This window comes from Geospiza fortis, unplaced genomic scaffold (assembly GCF_000277835.1).
Source record: "Geospiza fortis unplaced genomic scaffold, GeoFor_1.0 scaffold112, whole genome shotgun sequence".
NCBI classification, from domain to species: domain Eukaryota; kingdom Metazoa; phylum Chordata; class Aves; order Passeriformes; family Thraupidae; genus Geospiza; species Geospiza fortis.
In genome coordinates this window covers 22,355,815-22,375,078 of record NW_005054298.1, presented here as the reverse complement: position 1 = coordinate 22,375,078, position 19,264 = coordinate 22,355,815, and the positions used below count along the sequence as shown (strand labels likewise).

The 19,264-nt window shown below is 37.9% G+C and overlaps 1 protein-coding gene across 1 annotated transcript in view; it reads left to right on the top strand.

Moving 5' to 3' along the window:
- The window catches only part of PDE1A (phosphodiesterase 1A), a 157,035-nt gene that overhangs the window by 124,769 nt on the left and 13,002 nt on the right, over window positions 1-19,264 (top strand). Inside the window, exons 13-15 of the mRNA XM_031056685.1 lie at window positions 9,168-9,249; window positions 10,516-10,636; window positions 12,402-12,586. Of these exons, the coding sequence (XP_030912545.1) occupies window positions 9,168-9,249; window positions 10,516-10,636; window positions 12,402-12,586 (388 nt within the window). The remainder of the gene's footprint in view (window positions 1-9,167; window positions 9,250-10,515; window positions 10,637-12,401; window positions 12,587-19,264) is intronic.

Genomic DNA, 19,264 nt, shown 5'->3' with positions numbered 1-19,264 from the left:
CACTGTGAATGGTGCTACCATTAATAACAAAGCTAAACTCTGCTTTATTTGTATTTTCACAAAATTATACATTTATGAAGGAATATGTGAACATCAGATCATATTTTGCTAAAGTGTATACTTACAGATGGACTGTTTTACATGGTAAATTTACATTTTTTGACTTATTTATAAGATGAGAAAACCCCTAAATAAAGCATTTATTGAATGTGAGTCTGCTGGCCCTTCTGGGTTTCAATTAATTATTATTTATTAATTATTATAAATTAATTATTATTAATTTTCTGTGTCTGTTTTAAAAATATTTCTAAAATCTATAATTTTAAAATTTAATACAAAGTGAGAGAGGAGGCATACCATTTTTAGTTCTCTTAAATAATTCTTCTCAGAGGATACTCATTTAGATTTCGTTATCAGAAGGTTTGTGTTGTACATTTAGTTCTGGAGAAATTTCTCCAAAAGTAATTTGTAAACTTCATTAATAACTGTTTACACACCTAGATTTTCAATGCCAGCAAGAGCCAGCCTTGCTCCTTGTGAAACTCTTTTGGGGCTGATAGGTCTCTGTGACCCTATTTTTGCTTGTTCTAGCTATTGAGTATGGAGAAGATTATTGTGCCAGTATGCAGCCTTCAGAAACTCATGTTCTGTCTTTTAAAAGTGTAAATTTAGAGGGAAATTATTTTCAAATCTTCAGACATGTTGCCTTGAGTATGTTTTTTTGAAGTGGTGTTGTTTCACATTGCATCCTACCAGAGGATGCTTCCAAGTAGAAAGGAGCTGAAATTCTTCGGCTGAATTTCAATCCAGGAGGGTTCCAAGGATGGCTTGAAGACACTTATGTTCATCCCCAGTCCTGGCTTCTTCATCACTGGAGACCACTGTAAATCAGTGTAGTCTGGGAATGCCTCTAGCAACAGAGTGGCTCCAGCTGATAGAAATCTGGCTGCCAGCTAGTGCAGTTTATCCCAGTCATTTCCCTCTGTTATCCACTGAGGAAAGGAGTATTAGGGTGAAACCCAAATATTTGTGAGTGGAAAGAGGGACCTGTGATTTCTAGGTTGTGAAGTTCATATATACTGCTCTGCTGGACTGCAAACAAAAGAAGGGGGGGAATGTGCTAAGCTCTCTTCACATTTCTGAAGCACACTCTTCTCTGCATAGATTGTTTGGGCAGGTCTTCCCACAGTTCTTTGTCCAGTTCAGCTGTGGACCATTTTGTCTAACTTCTGTTGCATTTCATTTCTCTGTGATTTTTCAACCTGTGATAAACTACCACATCCTTTTGGAACTGGCACAATCACACACTGGCTCTGCTTACACTTCCTTTCCAATCTCTTCTCTCTGTAACCCGATTATGTTTTCCTAGAAGATCTTACTTTAGTTTTGCAAATTTTGTTTGTGTAGATTACACAGATTCTTCTATATGCAGCCATTTTGAAGCTGGTGAGTTTTGGCAACTAGAGAAAAGTAGAATTTATCATCTCTTTTTGGATATATTCATTAAAATGTAGAAAAAATGTATGAATTGACTAATAAGCTCAAGAATCTAAACTAGGACACTCAGTTCCATGTTTTGTCACTTAGCTCAGCAATTACACTCTGTTCTTTGAAGCAAGCAGTAAATTCCAAAGTGCCTGTCTGTGCCAACCTGCACAACCTGTTGCAGTGTGATACTTCAATTTAGAGGGTCAGTCATGGAAATGACAGTTTCCTGGTATTCATTTCTAATATCCAGAAATTCCTGTTACCCTGTCTTTTCATTGGTGCAATGAGGGATCTGGTAGCCACTTAACAGAGACAATTTTCTTATTATTGCTGAAGTGAGCTTCTTGGATCTATACTGAAATTCATGCTGTTAAAATAACAGTTTTGAAGGGGTTGCACTGAATCAAGTTGGCAGTAAATTGAAATGATAATCTGTTCAACTTTTCAATGTACTTCCTGGCACTGATTAATTTCTTTACTTCTGTCACATCTATTTGCTTTAGTTGCAGCAGTTTCATTTTTCAAAAATTTAACACTGCTTACTATTTAAACTGAGGTTCTGCTAATTATTCTAGCAAAATGAAGCAAAATGACTGAAATTACTTTATAGTATTCAATTTTCTCTTCTACGTGTTAACTTTAAGAAGATAAATGTGCTAATAAACTGCCAGCTTCAATTAAGTTTAAAACTTTGACTTCTAGTCTGAGCTGGGGAGCACTGCCAACATTCTGAGGATGATGTCCTTTGTGGATAATGCATGTGACATTCATAGCAATTTTTCAGTCTTTTCTTGACTCTGAAAATTTGTTCCAGTCTTTGATATTGTTTTGTTTCTTTCACTTAGTGCCCTTAAATAACTAAAGAGGGATCCTTGTTTGTCCCCCTTTCTCCTTTGATTTAGCAGCTTCCCAGTGTTCCAGCACCCCATGTGTAATGTCATTGTAGGTGGTGGGGCAGTGTTAATGTCTCAAACCACCCCAGTCATAAGGCATACAGTGATTTATTACCTGATTATCAAAAAAAAAAAAAAAGAGAGAAAACAGTATGTGTTATGTATAATGCAGAATGAGCAACATTCTTTCACAAAGTCCCTTGAGATTCTTCTGTCTAAGGATTCCTATAACCTGAAGATGAGGCTTATGTCTTCAGTTCTCACCTTGCCTTTGCTCATCTTAGTCTGTTCCTGCATTTTTTGATTAGTTTCCAGCTGACTAGATGTCTTTGTCATGGACAAATCCAGGTGAAGCTAGTTTCTATTTCTTGGCTACCTACTTTTTCAAGAAATTCATGTGTCACTCCTTGTCTCTTTATTAAAGCATTGTTCATGTAATTTTTTCACATAGTCTTGCATCTCTGTTTTTTTAAAGTACCCTATCTGTAGGACTTGTGGCTGGGGGAGGGTTGAGAAAGGATGCCAGCACAGAACATGACAATTTGCTTAAGTAAAGTGAGATGGTAGACTCAGACCCAGTAACCTTCTGAAATTGGGCCTGAAAGATTGCCATGTGCTGTACGTGAATATTGTTACCACTTCCCTTCAAGCATGACAACATCTATGTGTCATTTTGGGTGGTTGCAGGTGCCTGTATTATCCTGAGGCTTGTAGTTGGGGACTGCCTAATGAAGACTGGGAGAGATTTCTGTCCAGGAGTCACCTATGAGACCAGCTGAGGTCTCATGGTGTGGAAGTTGAGACAGTCTTTTTTCCCTGGGAAGCAAATTGGGAATGTGATCAGTCCAAGATCAACTTTCTGTGCAATGATAGCAGATGAAGCATTTGTAGCTTCAGTAGAGCTTTACCTACCATTTTCCCATAGGTTTCAATTCTATCCTCTGATTGTGGTGGATATGGGCACAGGAGTCTCTCTTTTGCTGTTAAGCAGATTTTTAGTGTCCTAAAATCTTCAGGAGTGTGTGACAGGACAGTGCTATACTGTTTGATCTTTATTCAGATGTTGTAGGTAAGAATTAGGGAATTTTTTTCAGCTGCCATCACAATATGAATAAACTGAAAGTGTGGTTTTGCTTCTCTGTGTCTTGCATAGTAGGGGTGAGGTATCTTGTGAGTAAGGGTGAACATATTTCTGATTTGTCTGATTACTCTGAAAAGTTCAGACATTGAATGTTCCTAAGAAAATCTCCCATGGAAAGGAGAAGTGATAATTATCTCAGTCTTAAAAACAGCAGGGTTTAACAATGCAGAGCCCTCATTTCTCTTGTAGTGTTAGCTGGGTTTTTTTGTTTTGTCTTGTTGTTTTGCTTTTTTTTCTTTAATGGCCTTGACTGTCTTCGAAGGGTACACTTTCAAAGCAATGTGGAGGAGGAACAGTTGGGATGCAAAATAATTAGTATCTTATTATGAGGTCAGATAAGGTACGGCATTTTCTAAACACAAGTTGCTATGGCTGCATATTATTGAGTAGAAGTGAGAGCATTGAGTCTATCCAGTTGCATTAAAGCATGTCAGGAATATATACATAAAAATCAGCAACAAATGTGTGCTTAAATATGTAATTAATTTGGATCAAAAAAGTCTTGATAATCTTTATAACAAAGTATTCTAATAGCCCTAAAGAAAACCGCAAATTACCTCTTTAAAGCATAGTCCTTTGAAAAAAACTGCCTGTTTTTTTGGTTAACTTAAGTCAAACATATGAATATGGTATGAAAAATCAGTAAGAATTTCTAAAGTAGGATTTTACTGTTTTATTTGATACTTGGATGTCTTTAAGATTGGGGATGTGCTCATGAAGATATATGGTACATAATGAATGGTTTAATGTGGGAAATTCTCCATATACATATAAACACCGCTTGTCCTCCTAGGCCGCTTAAAAAGCATGTAAAGAAAGACCCACTGGACTCCTACATGGCCTGTATATAATTCTTCTACATCAAGGAGACAGAGTTTTCTAAGTCAGTAATTATTGTTGACAAAGTTCATTAAATTTTCTATTTACATAGAATATTTACAAGAATAAAGTTTCGTACATGATTCATGTTTTATTAGTTTCATATGGATTTAATAGAAAGCTGGACAAGCCAACATCTCTAATCATAACACCAAGGCACAGATAAATTACTAATCCCAAATTTCTTCTGATTCATTAAATAGGTATTGTAATACTTTTGGAATGAAAGGTAGTTCATCACAATGATCTTATATTGGTGTAATGTTGATAGTATTTCAGATGCAATACCTCTTGCTCTTCTGAGTGTTTCCACAGCCTTCTTCCTAGGCTTAGTGTTATGCACACTCTTCACTACTATGAGGGCAGTAAAAATGTATGCTGTTGTGTGGTGGTAAGCCCAGAGAACAACTTGTTATTTGAATACTCTACCGCTGAAAAAAATAAGGAATGACTTATAATTGGTGAGAGAACTGCATGTAATATTAGTTTATGCACTAGGAAATAGGATTTACAAAATAGTGTGGCTCTGAAATAATGACTGCAGAGTACATTTTCTGAGGTACACTCCTTTCACAGAATCCCTTTAGGATACAATATTCAAGTTGTTAATAATTTATTTAAATGCTTTTTAAAACGTAATAAAACCCATGATGTTGTTTTGAAAGTTATAAATTAACAAATACCGCTTAAACAAATGTACCATACATAGAATAAATGAATTTTAATCAGTCATTTTGCTTTTAATTGTTCTTAGGGAGTTGCGTAGCTTGGTCATTGAGATGGTCTTGTCTACAGACATGTCGGGTCATTTCCAACAAATTAAAACAATGCGACACACTCTGCAGCAGGCACAGGGGTAGGTTGTTTTCCATTCTCTTCATTATCTGTAGCCTTTCAATGAGCTCATATTCAAGAAAAGAATTTAAATAGTTGCTTTTGTTTTGAGATAATTGGAGCATGTCCTTGAATTGACAGGGTAGACAAAGCCAAAGCCATGTCTTTGATTCTACATGCAGCAGACATAAGCCATCCAGCAAAATCCTGGGAGCTGCACTACCGGTGGACCATGGCCCTGATGGAAGAATTTTTTCGACAGGTGCCATTTTTAAAATCCTTTAATACATCTAGTTCAAGAAGCAATGGTTACATGATTGAATGTTTTCTTAAGTCTGCCAACAAGGTTGCTGTTGGTTGTGATTGACAGGCATAGTCAGTAGTATATATTCTTTATTCTTCATACATACCACTGACATTGATTCAACTTTTATGTGCGTGAATAAGACAAAATTGTTATAGCTCTCTATCTATTTCAGCCGATATCAGTATTCTGAGTGTTGTAGTAGGTTTTTTTTTCCTTTCAATTATAATATAACTTGTCAAGCTGTTTTCATTCTGTAGACAGAGATTTATATATGCTTTGAATTACAAAGAAGCACCAGAAGGGTAGGATGAGAGAAAATAGGAAGAATTCATATTCAGCAAAGAAGGCAAAAAGTTGTCTTCATTTCAGAAAGCCCTTCTATTTCTTTTCCTTGCTAGTATTTGCCATGCATATGCCACATAGATCTGAAGGTATTGCTTTCATAACAGCCTGATCCAAAGACAGAGATTAGACAGTACCATCCTGTTAATGCTGTGACCATATACCTTGAACCAAAAATGAAGACATACCATTGTGAAAGCCTTTTTATTTCTGTGAGGTACTGAATTCCAGGAGAAAAGCCAGTAGATGTTGGTGTCACTGCTGTCATTTTTTGACTCACCTCAGCAGGTGAAAGAAAAAACCCTTTCTCCAGAGGGAAAATACTGTCTCTGTAATCAATATTTGTGACCATGCATATTGTCAGCATAACAGTTATTGCAGTATAATTGATAATCAAAGTCCAGTTTCGGTATGACAATTTCTAGAGTTATGCACAGATTTTAAATCAGGGAACACTCTATGCCATGCTCAGCTTGATTGTCTTAATTTTGCTATATGTTGACATTTTCAAATCAGAAGGGTCACAGTGGAAAAAGGGACCAGAGAATAAAAAAGAAAGCATGTTAAACCATGAGATTGTTAGACCCATCTCTAAGGTTCCTGCTCAGATCCTGGAGATTCTTCATATGAATTCTCGGTAGGGAGCATTGGGCATCCTTGACTCTAGACTGGACTGGGGAGGCAGACTGGAGAGCTGGTGTCTTAATATAAATAATGAATGGATTGAGTTTTATGGAAATAATGAGCAGTCATGAGTTTGTGTCTGCCTCTGTCAAGGGAAATTTTGAGGATTTTGAACTTGAGAGCGAAAAGGAGGAGCAGATTGCCTGAGAAAAAGTCATAAAATGACCAACTGTAATAACATTTAAGACACAGATAGACAGACTAGACAGGGCCCTTGGGACAGTGAGGCAATGTGTCCAGCCAAGTGGAGGTAGCATTAGCAGTAAACAGTACCACACTGGTCACTGAATGCATAGGACCAGCTAATGTTTCAGTTATTCCTTTATCCATTCATTAGAAGAAGTGACTGCATCCCAAAGAAGCTGCTCAAGAACTCGAAAAGGCATTTAACAATAGCAAGTAAAAATGAATATGTGTATGCAACTCAGCAGTATAAAATACCAAAGTCTTCCAGGCTGCAGGGGAGTGTATCACAAACAGAATTCTTTCATGTACTGCTAAGGACAATGTGGAGTGGTTCCAGCTCTTAAAGTGTGATGAAGTGTGAGCACATATATAAATGCAGTGAGCAGTGCAGACACAGGTCTCCTACTTCCTGCAGGCCCTGGATTTTTGTGTATCCTCTGGTCTGTTGATCTGAGCCTGTGTGATAGAAATCTCCGGGACTTCCAAATCCATGACAACCAAGATGAAGTAGCCCAAATGTATATGAAACCCCTTAATTCCTTCTCTTCTTTTCTTTAAAGATTCAACTACTTCTGTGCCTTACAGGAAAAGCAGTAGATTCTGAAAGAAGCTGATGCAAATCCAATGCTTTCACAGGCAGCTTTCAAAGCAGTGAGCACCAGCAAAAAAAATGAATGTTCATCCTGACAAAAACTTTGTTAACTACACAGCTAATGTTTAAAATATGTGCCAGTGTTAAGTTCAGGAGAAAAAGCCCAACAACACTTTAAGTTTAATAGCAAGAGCTACAGAAATGATATTGCAATAACACGGAAAATCTGAGTTACTTGTTTAAAAGAGAAATACAGTCACCTATCTCCAATCCTTAAAAGTAAAGAAATACATAGTTCCAGTAACTCAAAGAAGTGCCACAGTGCCTATAGCATTCTACTCTCAGTTTGAATAGATCCAGAGACATTAAAAGAGAGTTAAAAAGTGAGTCCATGGCTTGGACAAAGAATTTTTTTACTATTTGATTTGTATCTTGTTTTTAGATCTCATCAAATTCTAACTGGTTTAAATGTCAGTTCTGTGTCCATTATTACAACTTACAGTCTTAGATTTAAATGACACATAAATATTAATTAATATTATATTGATTGCAAAGTAATTCATAACTGGGAGCTACTTGAAAACAAGAAAAAAAAAAAAAGAAAAATCCAGTGGGGTAGTTAGAACTACCCCAGTTCATATGATGTTGCAATCTGGCCCCTGTATTTACATGGAGATTCCACTCCCACTGCTCCTAGTAGCAAGTGTTCATGTGTTCTTCCATGCTCTGAGTTCAAATTATTAACACTTCAGTATAAAATTTAATGGCCTCTCTCTCCACTTTCACATGAAATGCAATCTGTGAGTTGCATCTGTTTCTGTGGCTGGATTGGTTTTACTGCCTTTATGGTTCTAAACCTTTCCCAAATATACTTCAGTGATACATGATAAAAAGACTAAGGAAGGTTAATACTACCCCCTTCATCCATCAGTTTATGTTTTCCCAGTTTTCCTTGGGAGAAGGGTCTGTTCATGCAGTGCTCTCCACTGAATGATCATCCAACACCACTCTCCATGACAAATATATAGGTTTATTTGACTTGCAAGGCTAGGTTTTCCTATATCTGTAATATCAGTGCCTCTGGCAGCCAGGTTTGTTTAGCAGCACCAATTATAACCTCCTTTGAAAGATGTCTCTTCAGGGTTTTTTGGGGTTTTTTTTGTGCCACAGGACTTTTCTTTTGAGGTTTTGCAAATCAGTTGGTCTACCATGCTGAAAATGGAGATACACCCTCCTGTCTGTTAAGACTGTTGCAACAAAAAAGACTCTTCTAATCTGCTAAGTGCTGAAAAAAATTCAGAGCTACGTTGTACAAATCATCCTTGTAATGAAACTGAATTTGTATTTTTTGTGGCTTCAGCGGCAGAGAGACATGGCTGCTAGTGAGAACAAGTTCAAGTTGGTTCATACACTTGACATGAGTAAATCCATTGAAGGATTTTTACATGCTGGATGAACCAGTGTAATAGAAGGAAACACTCAGCATTTGGCATACTATTACAAACATGTCTAAGCATCTCTAGTCCCGTTATATCTGGATCAGCAGAACTAAATTATGAATACAAGGACTTCATATATTTTAAATCTCATTGGCATATGCCTTCCTGAGGAGAACTTGCAGTAAACTTCTTTATATAAAAGTGCCAAAGGCAGAATTTAGACACTTAATCAAAATTTGAAGATTTGTCTCTGACTTGTTTTTATTTAAGAATATAAATTAATGAAGTCATCTTGAATAAATGCTAAGAATAGTCAGATTCCTTTGTCTTTCTGTCCCTCCATCAAATATATGCTTATAATGTTAAACATTGTTGTTTACAGGGAGACAAGGAGGCTGCTTTAGGTCTTCAATTTTCCCCACTTTGTGACCGCAATTCCACTTTGGTAGCTCAGTCTCAAATAGGTAATGACAAACTGTGTTTTTCTTTTCTTTGTCTGTGTAGGAGCATGTAAATTCACAAGGACATTTCATTTACCCATTTTGAATTTTAAATGTTCCAAATTCCATCATGTGGAAGGTATTTCTTTGCACCTGTCTGTTCACCAAACTCCTGTGCTTTTGCAGCAGAATGGTGCTGGTCGCAAAAGAACGTGATGTAATTTCACCATATGTGAGGGAGGGGTAGGAGAGGGATTAACCAAGATACTGGACATAAGCCCAGCTTCTACTGTACACACTTTAGAGTCTGGCAAATCATGTCCTCAAACTGCTGATCTCTTGCTTAAGAACTCGCAGGTCTCTCTCTATTATAACCTGAAAGTACCAGTTTGTAGATGCATCTCAACTTAAAGCTAATTAATAAATCAACCCTCTGGACTGCAAGTAAGCCTGCCAGTGTCTCAGGGTCAAACTAGGGAGGGTCAAGCTTCCCTGAGTCAGTCACTTTTTGTATCCTTTATTCCATTACACAGGAAGTTTGAAGCCGATATGCTTAAGCATCATATTTACTGCAGGAAAGAAGCTGGATTACAGACTGACTCCCTGTTGCTCATCTTCATGCTGTGTTGCATGGTTAGAGCAGGAAGACATCTGGAAATCCATTGCTAGCTCATGTTTTAACATATTTTTTTCTGTTAAGTGCTCAGTAGAGAATAATGCTTCATTCTCTCACTGTGTCATTCCATACCATGATGAGCACTTTAGAATGTAAAAGACATTGTTCAGAGCTGACATCTCAGAACTGTGGGATGAATGCTGTCTCCTAAGGATATTACTTGTTCTCTTCACTGATTTGACAGAACCCTCCTACACACTGTGAAATAACACTTTACCTCCACAGAATAATAAACAGCAATTTGAAATATTAACTCCTTGGCAAGAAGCTCCGAATGGTAAAAGAGACAGCATGGCTTGTAGCACTCTGGCTCAACAGTAGCTTCCCTTCTATTCAATAATTAATATTCATTTCAAATGGTAGGTGTGTTCAGCAGTGCATAAAATTTACAAGAAAAAGAATGAAAAGCTGTAATTATTAATATCTACTTATATCTATACAGCTTCGGGTGTTTTTTGTTTCAATTGTGCTTTTTTCTTCAAGATTATACTAGCAGTATCTAGTATATTGAGTTGGGCCTGCAGTTAGAAAATCAGCCCAATAGCAAGTATTCATTTTTACATTTGAGAGTTGTGGAAATATAAAACCTGATTTTCTCTCTTTTTCTTCTTTAGGTTTCATTGATTTCATAGTAGAACCAACATTTTCTCTTCTTACTGATGCAATGGAGAAAATTGTTATGCCTCTTATAGAGGAAGCGACAAAATCTGAAAGTCCTGCATTTGGGACCCCCAGGTATGAATACACTGCTTTGTTATTGAACTAACATAAGCTCACATAGTAATCATAACAATGTGATTCTCAGAGTGATCTCGGTTATTTGAAGCTGGGGAGGTAACAAACAGCTGTGCAGTATTGCCACCCTGTGGGGCTGTGTTGTATTTGCAATGTGCTATTTTGCCCCATTGACTGAACAATTGTACATATAAAAAGGCAAAATCCCAGCAATGATCAGAATAAATACATACAAACCATGACAATTATTTCTACATTTTAAATATAATCTTTCCAATAGGCTATTGAAATTCCTGTACCTATAAGGCAAAGTAGCTGCAACAGTGTAATTTGAGTGTAATTTGAGTGGCTTCTTGCTGAAAGTGTTGTCGATTAATCAGATACTGCCTTTACAAATACTGCCGTTGTTATCATATTTATATTTCATTTTAAAACTGTAATTTGAGCTTTCACTGAGGTTACTAAGTGATAACTCTGCAAGGCAATTTTTTATTTGCTGGGCATTATTTAGATTTCAGTAACAAAGGGGTAAACCAAGTGCTTTCCTGTATTTTGCTTACTAGAAGCAAGTAGGAGTTACTAGAAGTAGGTATTTATGGTGGTGTTCTTAGTGTTTTGGGGAACAGTGCTAAACTAAGGTATTACTGACAACAAATTTATTTACATATTCCTTCACAAATGAGTGATTAGCAGCTGCAAATAATTAGCAGCTTCAGGCTTCATTTTTGGTTGATGTTCATGACTGAGGGGAAAATGAAAAAAGGCTTATGATCCAGCAAAACTTCCTCATGTGAGATGGAGGATAAAGGAATTTTTTCATTGTATGGAATCAAGTGCCACACTTTTTAGGGGAGTGGAGAGCCTGTAGCATGATACAGAAAAGTCTGAGCCAGAGAATTGCACACGGGCTACTGTGTGGACACCATGAGATGGTGCCTGGAAAACACTAGAATTATGGCCTATTCGTTCCATTCTATCCCATTCAACATCTCTGGAGCACATGGAAATTACAGTTAACTCTTCTTGTGAAGTTTTCGTTGGTATATTCACTGCAACTATTTTCTGATTAATGGAAACCCATTTGTATGCATATTAACATCTGTCTGTGGTACCAATGAGATAAACCATGCAGCAAAGTTGAGTAAACAAAACATATTAAGACGTGAGTACCTGCACAAGGTTGGAAATAGGTCTTAATTTTTAATTCTAAGGAAAAAAGACCATTCATTCTTTTTTTCCCACCTTTTCCACCATATACATATATGGATAATTTCACTTCTACTTACCTGTAGATGTAGCTGCAGTCTCTATTTAGTGAATTTTAAAGCCACTCATGTCTTTCTTTGTCTATACTTGAAGCTTTGTAACTTGAAGAGAATTTTCAGCTCAAGCAAAACTTACCTGTCATATATGTCATGTCTTCCTTTTGTTTTAAAATGGGTCAAAGAATAATGATCAGATGTCTTTCCTGTGAGAACCAAAGATACCATTCATCATGCAAAAAGAAAGCTAAGAAGATGCTCCAAAATGTCTGTGTAAACATTCTTTTAAGAACTGGATTACAAGTAATGTATTTTCAGTTGTCACTTTTTTTTGAAGAATTCCCTGGGAAATGGTCAGCAAGACATCTTGCATCTTAGGCACACTCTGATAAAAACTATTTTTTCAAGTTAGTTCCTAAGCAGCTTGATTAACATGAACTGTTTGTGTATTATTAAAATTGCCTGAATGTGTTTATAATTTGGGTTTTTTTTCCCTTGTCCAGCCAAAATAGTTTGGGAGCAGTAAGCAATGCTGAAGCACAAAGACGACCTGGGTTTAAAAGTACAGGTGATGGAGGGACTCACACAGAAAATTCTCTAGCAACCGTAGACCTAAGAGCCTTCAAGGACAACTTGATGAAGATCATTCAAGCAAACAAAGAAAGATGGAAAGAATTAGCAGCAGAAGGTATGACATGTTAAGGCAGAATGTTTTTATAGGTTACTCCCTAAGACCTCACCTACGTTCGTTTTTTAATTTCTATCAACCTGTAAAAAGGCATAGTTTTGTTGTGCTCATATATTTTATGTCTTAATGTTTGTTTTAGATGCTCCTGTTTTGCTCTCCCAGGGGGTCTAAAGAGGTGTAGGTGGTTAGGGGATGGGAATAAATCTCATAGCCTGTGCAATAAGGCTCTGTGCTGCACAGCTTATCTTTAGAGGTCTGGTTTAGAAATGTGCATTCTTGCACTTTTAATTGTAACTCATACTGACATCTGCTTTAAATGCCAAAATCAACAATTCAAAGTGCTGTGTGCTGCCACATTTCTTCAGAAATGTGAAAGTTGTACTTTGCTATTAGAAATGCTATTTGTTCCCCACTGTATATAACAGAATTCTGTATTGCAGGCTTCTTGGGATTATGCTGTAGGCAATTATTTAAATGACCCAGTGGATCTAAAGATTTGGGCAATCACTGCATGCATTAGGCCCAAGCAAGCCAAAAGTGACTCTTCATTTGCCAGTAGATAGTTAATAAAGCCAAACCTGCACTGAATAGCTCAGTTCATAAGCCATACCTGAAAATTACCTGAAGTTACAGTTACTTGAGTGAAATGTTTCTCAATCACCTGAGCGATAATTGTTGAGAAGACTTTATAGCTTCAATCTAGGTTAAGTGAATGACATTTGGGAATATTTTGTCCACAGTCTGTGTTATTTCCTAGTAAGTACCTGGAATATTTCAGCATAGCATTTCACTGCTGAGACTGGTCTTGCTGTACATGACCTGACACTGACAGCTGGGAGTGATATCCTGGAACCCAGTGCCAGCTTTGTTTTTATCATCCAAACCAATGTCTTTTTTCCCAAAGAGGTGTCAGACAAGACAGAAAAAGAGTGCTGAACAGTGGCAAAATCTAATTTAGTGCTAAATGTGCAAATTAAAATTCTCATTAGGAGGATATTAAGACTAAGCTTCCCCACATCTTTTGTGACAAAGGTTTGAAAGAGTCAGGTGGAAGGGGCATCTGAGCAGAGGATTCCATTAATATTGTCTCTTCTTCCTGAGAAGCTTTATATAACCAATTGCTTCCTTTGGTGTTGCCCAACTAATAATGGCTGGTCAAAGGAAAAAACTTCTAATTTGCAGTGGTCAGTAATAATAGAAGACCATTAGAGTGGCCAAGGCCCCTTAGCTACAGCCTGCAGAAATCAGGCAACACTGAGCTAGTGACATGAAAGGTCCTTCAATGTGGAGTAATGGAGAACTTGTTGTCTGGAAGTTTGCCGTTTCCAGTTACACAGAACTAACCAGTTTGATTCTGGTGCATCAACTTTTTGGTCTGCTGTTCTGGAGGGGTACAGTGCTGTCAAAGGGCAGTTTCCACTTCATTCCCAGGGCTTTGTTGTGCTCTATAAATTAATGATATATTTAGCCTGGTTTTACTGGAATGTTGACAGGCATTGAAAACACAGGGCTACTTGCAGCAAGAGATTTAAAAATTACTTTGAATAAGGTTGCAGTCAATATCAATGAGGGGTCCAGCAAAATCCAGGAAACTAGGCATGCTTTGTACTCTGACAACCAGAGATGTTAATGTTCAAGGCTTGATGGATTTTGTTGAGGTTGTGGTTGTCCTAACCTCCTTTTCTTCCATCAACTTGAGCAATGAAGCATGTCTAAGTACTTCCTGAGCGGAATTATGGAATGGCAGTAAAACATACATTAGAGAAGCTGATGGGTAAGTGAAAATAGCTGGTGTTGGGGCCAGTGCCTGATGAATGATATTGTCTCTGTATGATTGTGGCTGAATCTGTTTTTTGAACTACTCTGTGGGGAAAAGATTTATAGAAATCTGCTGCCACAAAGAGGCTACTTGCAGCAACATCTGCAGTTGACTGGAGCATGGCATAGAGACCTTCATGCCTGTAGAGGAAACCTTGTGAATAATGCAAATACTTTTGAGTACACGTTTATATTTTGTTAATAAACAGATAGTAAAGTGTTTTTATTAATTAACAGCTGTGGGGTGGGTTATATGGGTTGTGTGGAAGTTATATGTTCCATTCATTTGGAATGGAATGTCTGCATCTGCAGTCCATACGTTGGCCCTGAGGACTGCTGTAGAAGAGTTTTTTGTTAAGTAACAATAGCTTTCTGTAGAGGACTTTCTGAGGCAGCACGTAATCCTTGGCGCTAAATGGAAAAGGGATTCTTCTTCAGCTGGTCCAGTATATCTGCTCTGAAGCTGTACCCTGCGAAGACTGAAAATTCTTAATCAGGCTGTGCAAAATGAACATCTAGTAAAGAATAAAAAATATTACAATACATCCCCTTTCCCTTGAAATTATTTTCAGATTAACCAAGTTTGACTAAGCTTGTAAGTCAATAACCTGAGCCCTTGAACTTCAGATGATTAGTTTCATCTTGTCTAGATCTCATGCTACCTTCTGTGACTCCATGCTTGATGAAAAATCTTTAGGCTGCTTTGGGCATGTGTATGAGGTTGTGTTTTATTCGTATGTTAGTAGGAGCATGTACTGAGAGATGTCAGAGAAAAATCACTGCCAGGTGAAAGTAGTGCTATCATTGTTCCTAGCTAGATAATTTATGGCAAGTCACAAATTGCTGAATGCCCTGAGGAGGTCTCATGTTTGAGGACCATGTTGTGGTAGTAAACAGGCAGGCTCTCAGTGCAGATCTTCAAACACACTTCCTGAGCTGACTATGACAAACAGAGCTTGTGCTGTTGAAGGAACCATCTGCATTCTTGTCAATGGGTTCTGCAAACAGCAGATATTGTTCCCAGTTTAGTTCACAGGCTCAGGAGAAGTTGTCTCTATAAAATGTAGTACTACAGATGCCCAAGGAGTACAGAAAGGAAACTAGCAACATTACATATAATTTCCTGAGGATGACCTGAGCTCATGCCTGCTTTTCAGGATAAGGTTACACTTGTAGCGCCTGTGTGAGGCAGTTCAGCTGGAGCAAGGGCTCCCTTAGCAAGAGCCAGAGGAGATGGTCTGACTCCTGTGCCAGACAGTCCAGAGGAAAAGACTCATTCTCAGTGACAGTGTTGTTGACAAGAAAGCTGTCCTGAAGATGCTGGCACTACCCCACCCTGCAAACAGTTGCTGTGGAAGCTTGACTCAGAGCAAGCAGCTTGTGCAAGGAATAGTGTGCTTTTTGGAAAGGCCTCTGTTAGTAAGGGAAGTTCTTATCTACCTCGAGCACTGAGCTGTTTGAAAGCCTCCTTAACAGAAGGCTCAGTAAATAGGATGGCTCCACTTTGCTAAAAAGTCCATGTCTTGTGTAATTGATGCAGGGGAGCTCAGTGCTCTATAGCCTAAGGGTCTTCAACCTTTCACCACTGGAGAATTAGAGGAATGTTTCTCAGGCCTTTCAGGGAGTGATGTTAACAGGGAATTACCATAATGATCAAACATCTGGGATTCTAATTTGAAAGCCTTGATGTTTAATTAATATTCCAAGCCACAATCATGACATAATCTGTCTCAGTTCAACTCAACACAGTGATGAAGATACTATTCCATCCTGAGCTTTTTTCAACACATATTGTTGATGGCTGCTGCTGTTTGCAATTATTGTATTGTAGCAAATGGACAGTAAATGTGCTCAGATGTATCTGAGAGGTTCTTTCATTAGAGAATATGTGTTCTAAGTGGATTTTAAGGTCTGAAAGTTATTGACCTACTGAGAAAGCTGTAAGAAGCACAAAACTTATCAGGAAAGATTTAACTACCATGTAAGATCCTTCACGGTGCCCTTCTTAGAACATAATTGTAAAAAAATTATTTAATATTTTAAAAATACAGTGTTTATTCCTTTATTCATACTTAGTTTGTTCTATAAAAATGTTCCAAAGATTTAATAATAAAGTTGGCCTGTGCTTGGCAAGCTCAGGTATTCTTAACAGAATGTAAGGGTACAGACTAATAATCATGCTTGCTGATTTACGTACTTTAATATCTTCAGTATGTATCATTGTAAATAAAGTTACAGGGATAAAAAAGTATCGTTAATTTCTGTTTATAATGAAAAGAGGCACAGGCAGCTCAGGACACTCAGCTGAGGTCATGTGACAACAGAAGGATATGCAGAACAGCACACCAAAATCCAGCTGCCAATCAAATGGGCCCATCTTCAGGATAATACAACAGCAGTTGCATTACAAACTTATTGTTTTCATCTTATGCTTATGTAACTCTTCTAAAGAATTCAGTGGTACAGAACCTGAACCAAGTTTGCATTATCTGTGTGGAAAGACATCAGTGACAAATGTTGTCCTCAACACTTTTGGCAGCGCACCGGGCTGCATGGCTTGAAAGTGTATGCCTGGATTGGCTGACCTCATCAAGGTGGGATGAAAAATATGTGAGGCTGAATGAGTCTCTCACACTGGCCTCTGCTTAATTTTGGTGCTAAAAATGTGAAAAAATAACAGCTATTGCATCTTTGGAGCAGAGATCAGCTTTTTTCCCCCCATGGGCAGCAATTTTTAATGACAAATGTTTCTTCTGAAAGACCTGTGCATGGTACCTGCAGGCTCCCCTCGGGCACTTTCAGTTCTGCATACTTCCAGTCACAATAACCACAGGGCTCAGTTCCATTTTGTCTGAAAGATTTTCTCTGCAGACTCTCTAACAAGAAGAGAGTAGCAGCTGCTGAAATGTGAAAATCTGAGAGTGATGATCTGATAGCATGTTAATGTGACTTAGCAGCCGCTAGGAAGGGCGGGCCGTGGGAGGATGTGTGTGACAGTCACAGAAACTGACTGACAGTTTGGCACATGAAATCTACCCTAATGGACGGTTTTATTCTGTTGGAAACTAATCAATTCAGGAGGCTAAAGGAGTCCCATCTAGTATCAGTGACAGTGATTTTAATTGCAGTGCTAAAATACTTAGGTCATTAGTTTCTGAACTAATTCAGAAACGTGTTAAGTGGGAAAAGAAGAATTTTTCAGCATGGTCTGAGTAAGTGCAAGGAGTGGGTTGAGCTAAGAGTAGGAAGAAATGGTTGGTATTGGCAATACCTGGTAAATCACAGACAAAGGAATGGTAACTGACCTAATAATGGAACCTGTTTTATATCTCTCTGGAGTGCACATCAGAGAGCTGGCCTGTCTCTGCACATGACAGTCTACATCACTTTAAGAACCTTTTCCCTCTAGCAGGATCACAGCAGCATGTCCCTTCCACTCCCTGTCCCAAAAATTCCAGCATTCAATCCCCTGTGCTTACAGCTATACAGCAAAAGAGAAGTAGAAGGTGGAGGTAGCAACTCCAGGAAACCATAAACTCACAAATTATTTTTAACCAAGTCCTTTAGTGAAAAGTTTCAATTTAATTAACTAATTTAGTCTTTGCTACTTTTTCTATATGACATAATGCTATAACATTAAGTGCCACTGGATTACATGGTTTGCAGTGGTTTTATATACTCCTATAACTGTGATGAAATTTGTGTGATGAGTAGAAAGGGGGAGGAATTAGTACCTAAATAACTCTGTGCATTACTGCAATATTTTCTTGGGTTTGAAAATGGCAGGTTGGCTGGGGGTAATCATGGTTGTTTGGGAACTTTTGGGCACATCTTAAAACTTACTTCATAGTTCCAGACACACCAGGATCAGTCTTCTCCTTCTCTGCAGAATTTTGATGCTCTGTCCTGGTCTTTTCATTTTCTCTTTAAAATGGCTGATGTGAGAACATGTCTCCTAGAAAGGTACATTTCCTTCCCATGTTGTCCTGGTTTCGGTGTTTTGTCTCTGCTTTCTGGAATTTCGTTTTACAGTAAGAAAAGGCAGACAAACCTAGAAATCAAAGTTTGTCATAGTATACACAGAGATTCCATAACATCCAGCAGCATTCTGCATTACAGAGTCCTCAAATAATTTAATTCTTAGTGAAGATTAACAGCTTTCCTCTCTAATTCAGTAGTTTCCTAATTGTTAAAACTCTCATGTCATCATGTCTTTCTGTAAGGGTTAAGAATTGTAGCTTATTTTCAACACAATAGCAGTGTGATTGAGCAGATATTTGTTTTACTGGGATTTACAGTCACTGCCATTAGCTGGTTTGAGATGTCCTGCTTGCACATGGCTTTTGTGTTTTTCCTCTCTATTCCTGTTGAATCAAGACATGGTCAAGTGATGCAGTTGCTGTAAACAGGAAGATATTTTACAACCATCATACAAGCAGTTGAATCCTCTTTTGTATACTACAGAAAGGTGATAAAAGAAAGTTGATGGACATACACAGAAGAGAAAGTTCCAAAATGTAGCAAAGCTTCCTCACCACTTGGACCATGTCCTGAAAGTGTTGCTGCACACCTTGGCAGTAACAAACAGGGCTGGTGGAAAGCAGTGTTGTAGTTGATGGTACAGAACCTCCAGGGCATCTGGGGTACTTTGGGGACACCACAGACTGCTACAGCTGGGGGCTAGAGGTTGAGTCTTGTGGCAGTTTTAGTGTTTCATGGACATTGCAGTCTTTCATTGGATTGATAGGGATTCAGTGCTCCCATTCACTCCAGCAAACAAACAAACAAAAAGAACTTAAAGAAATCAATTAAATTTTCTGACACCTGTTAAGTGAAAAACAAAAAAAAAACCCTAGTGAC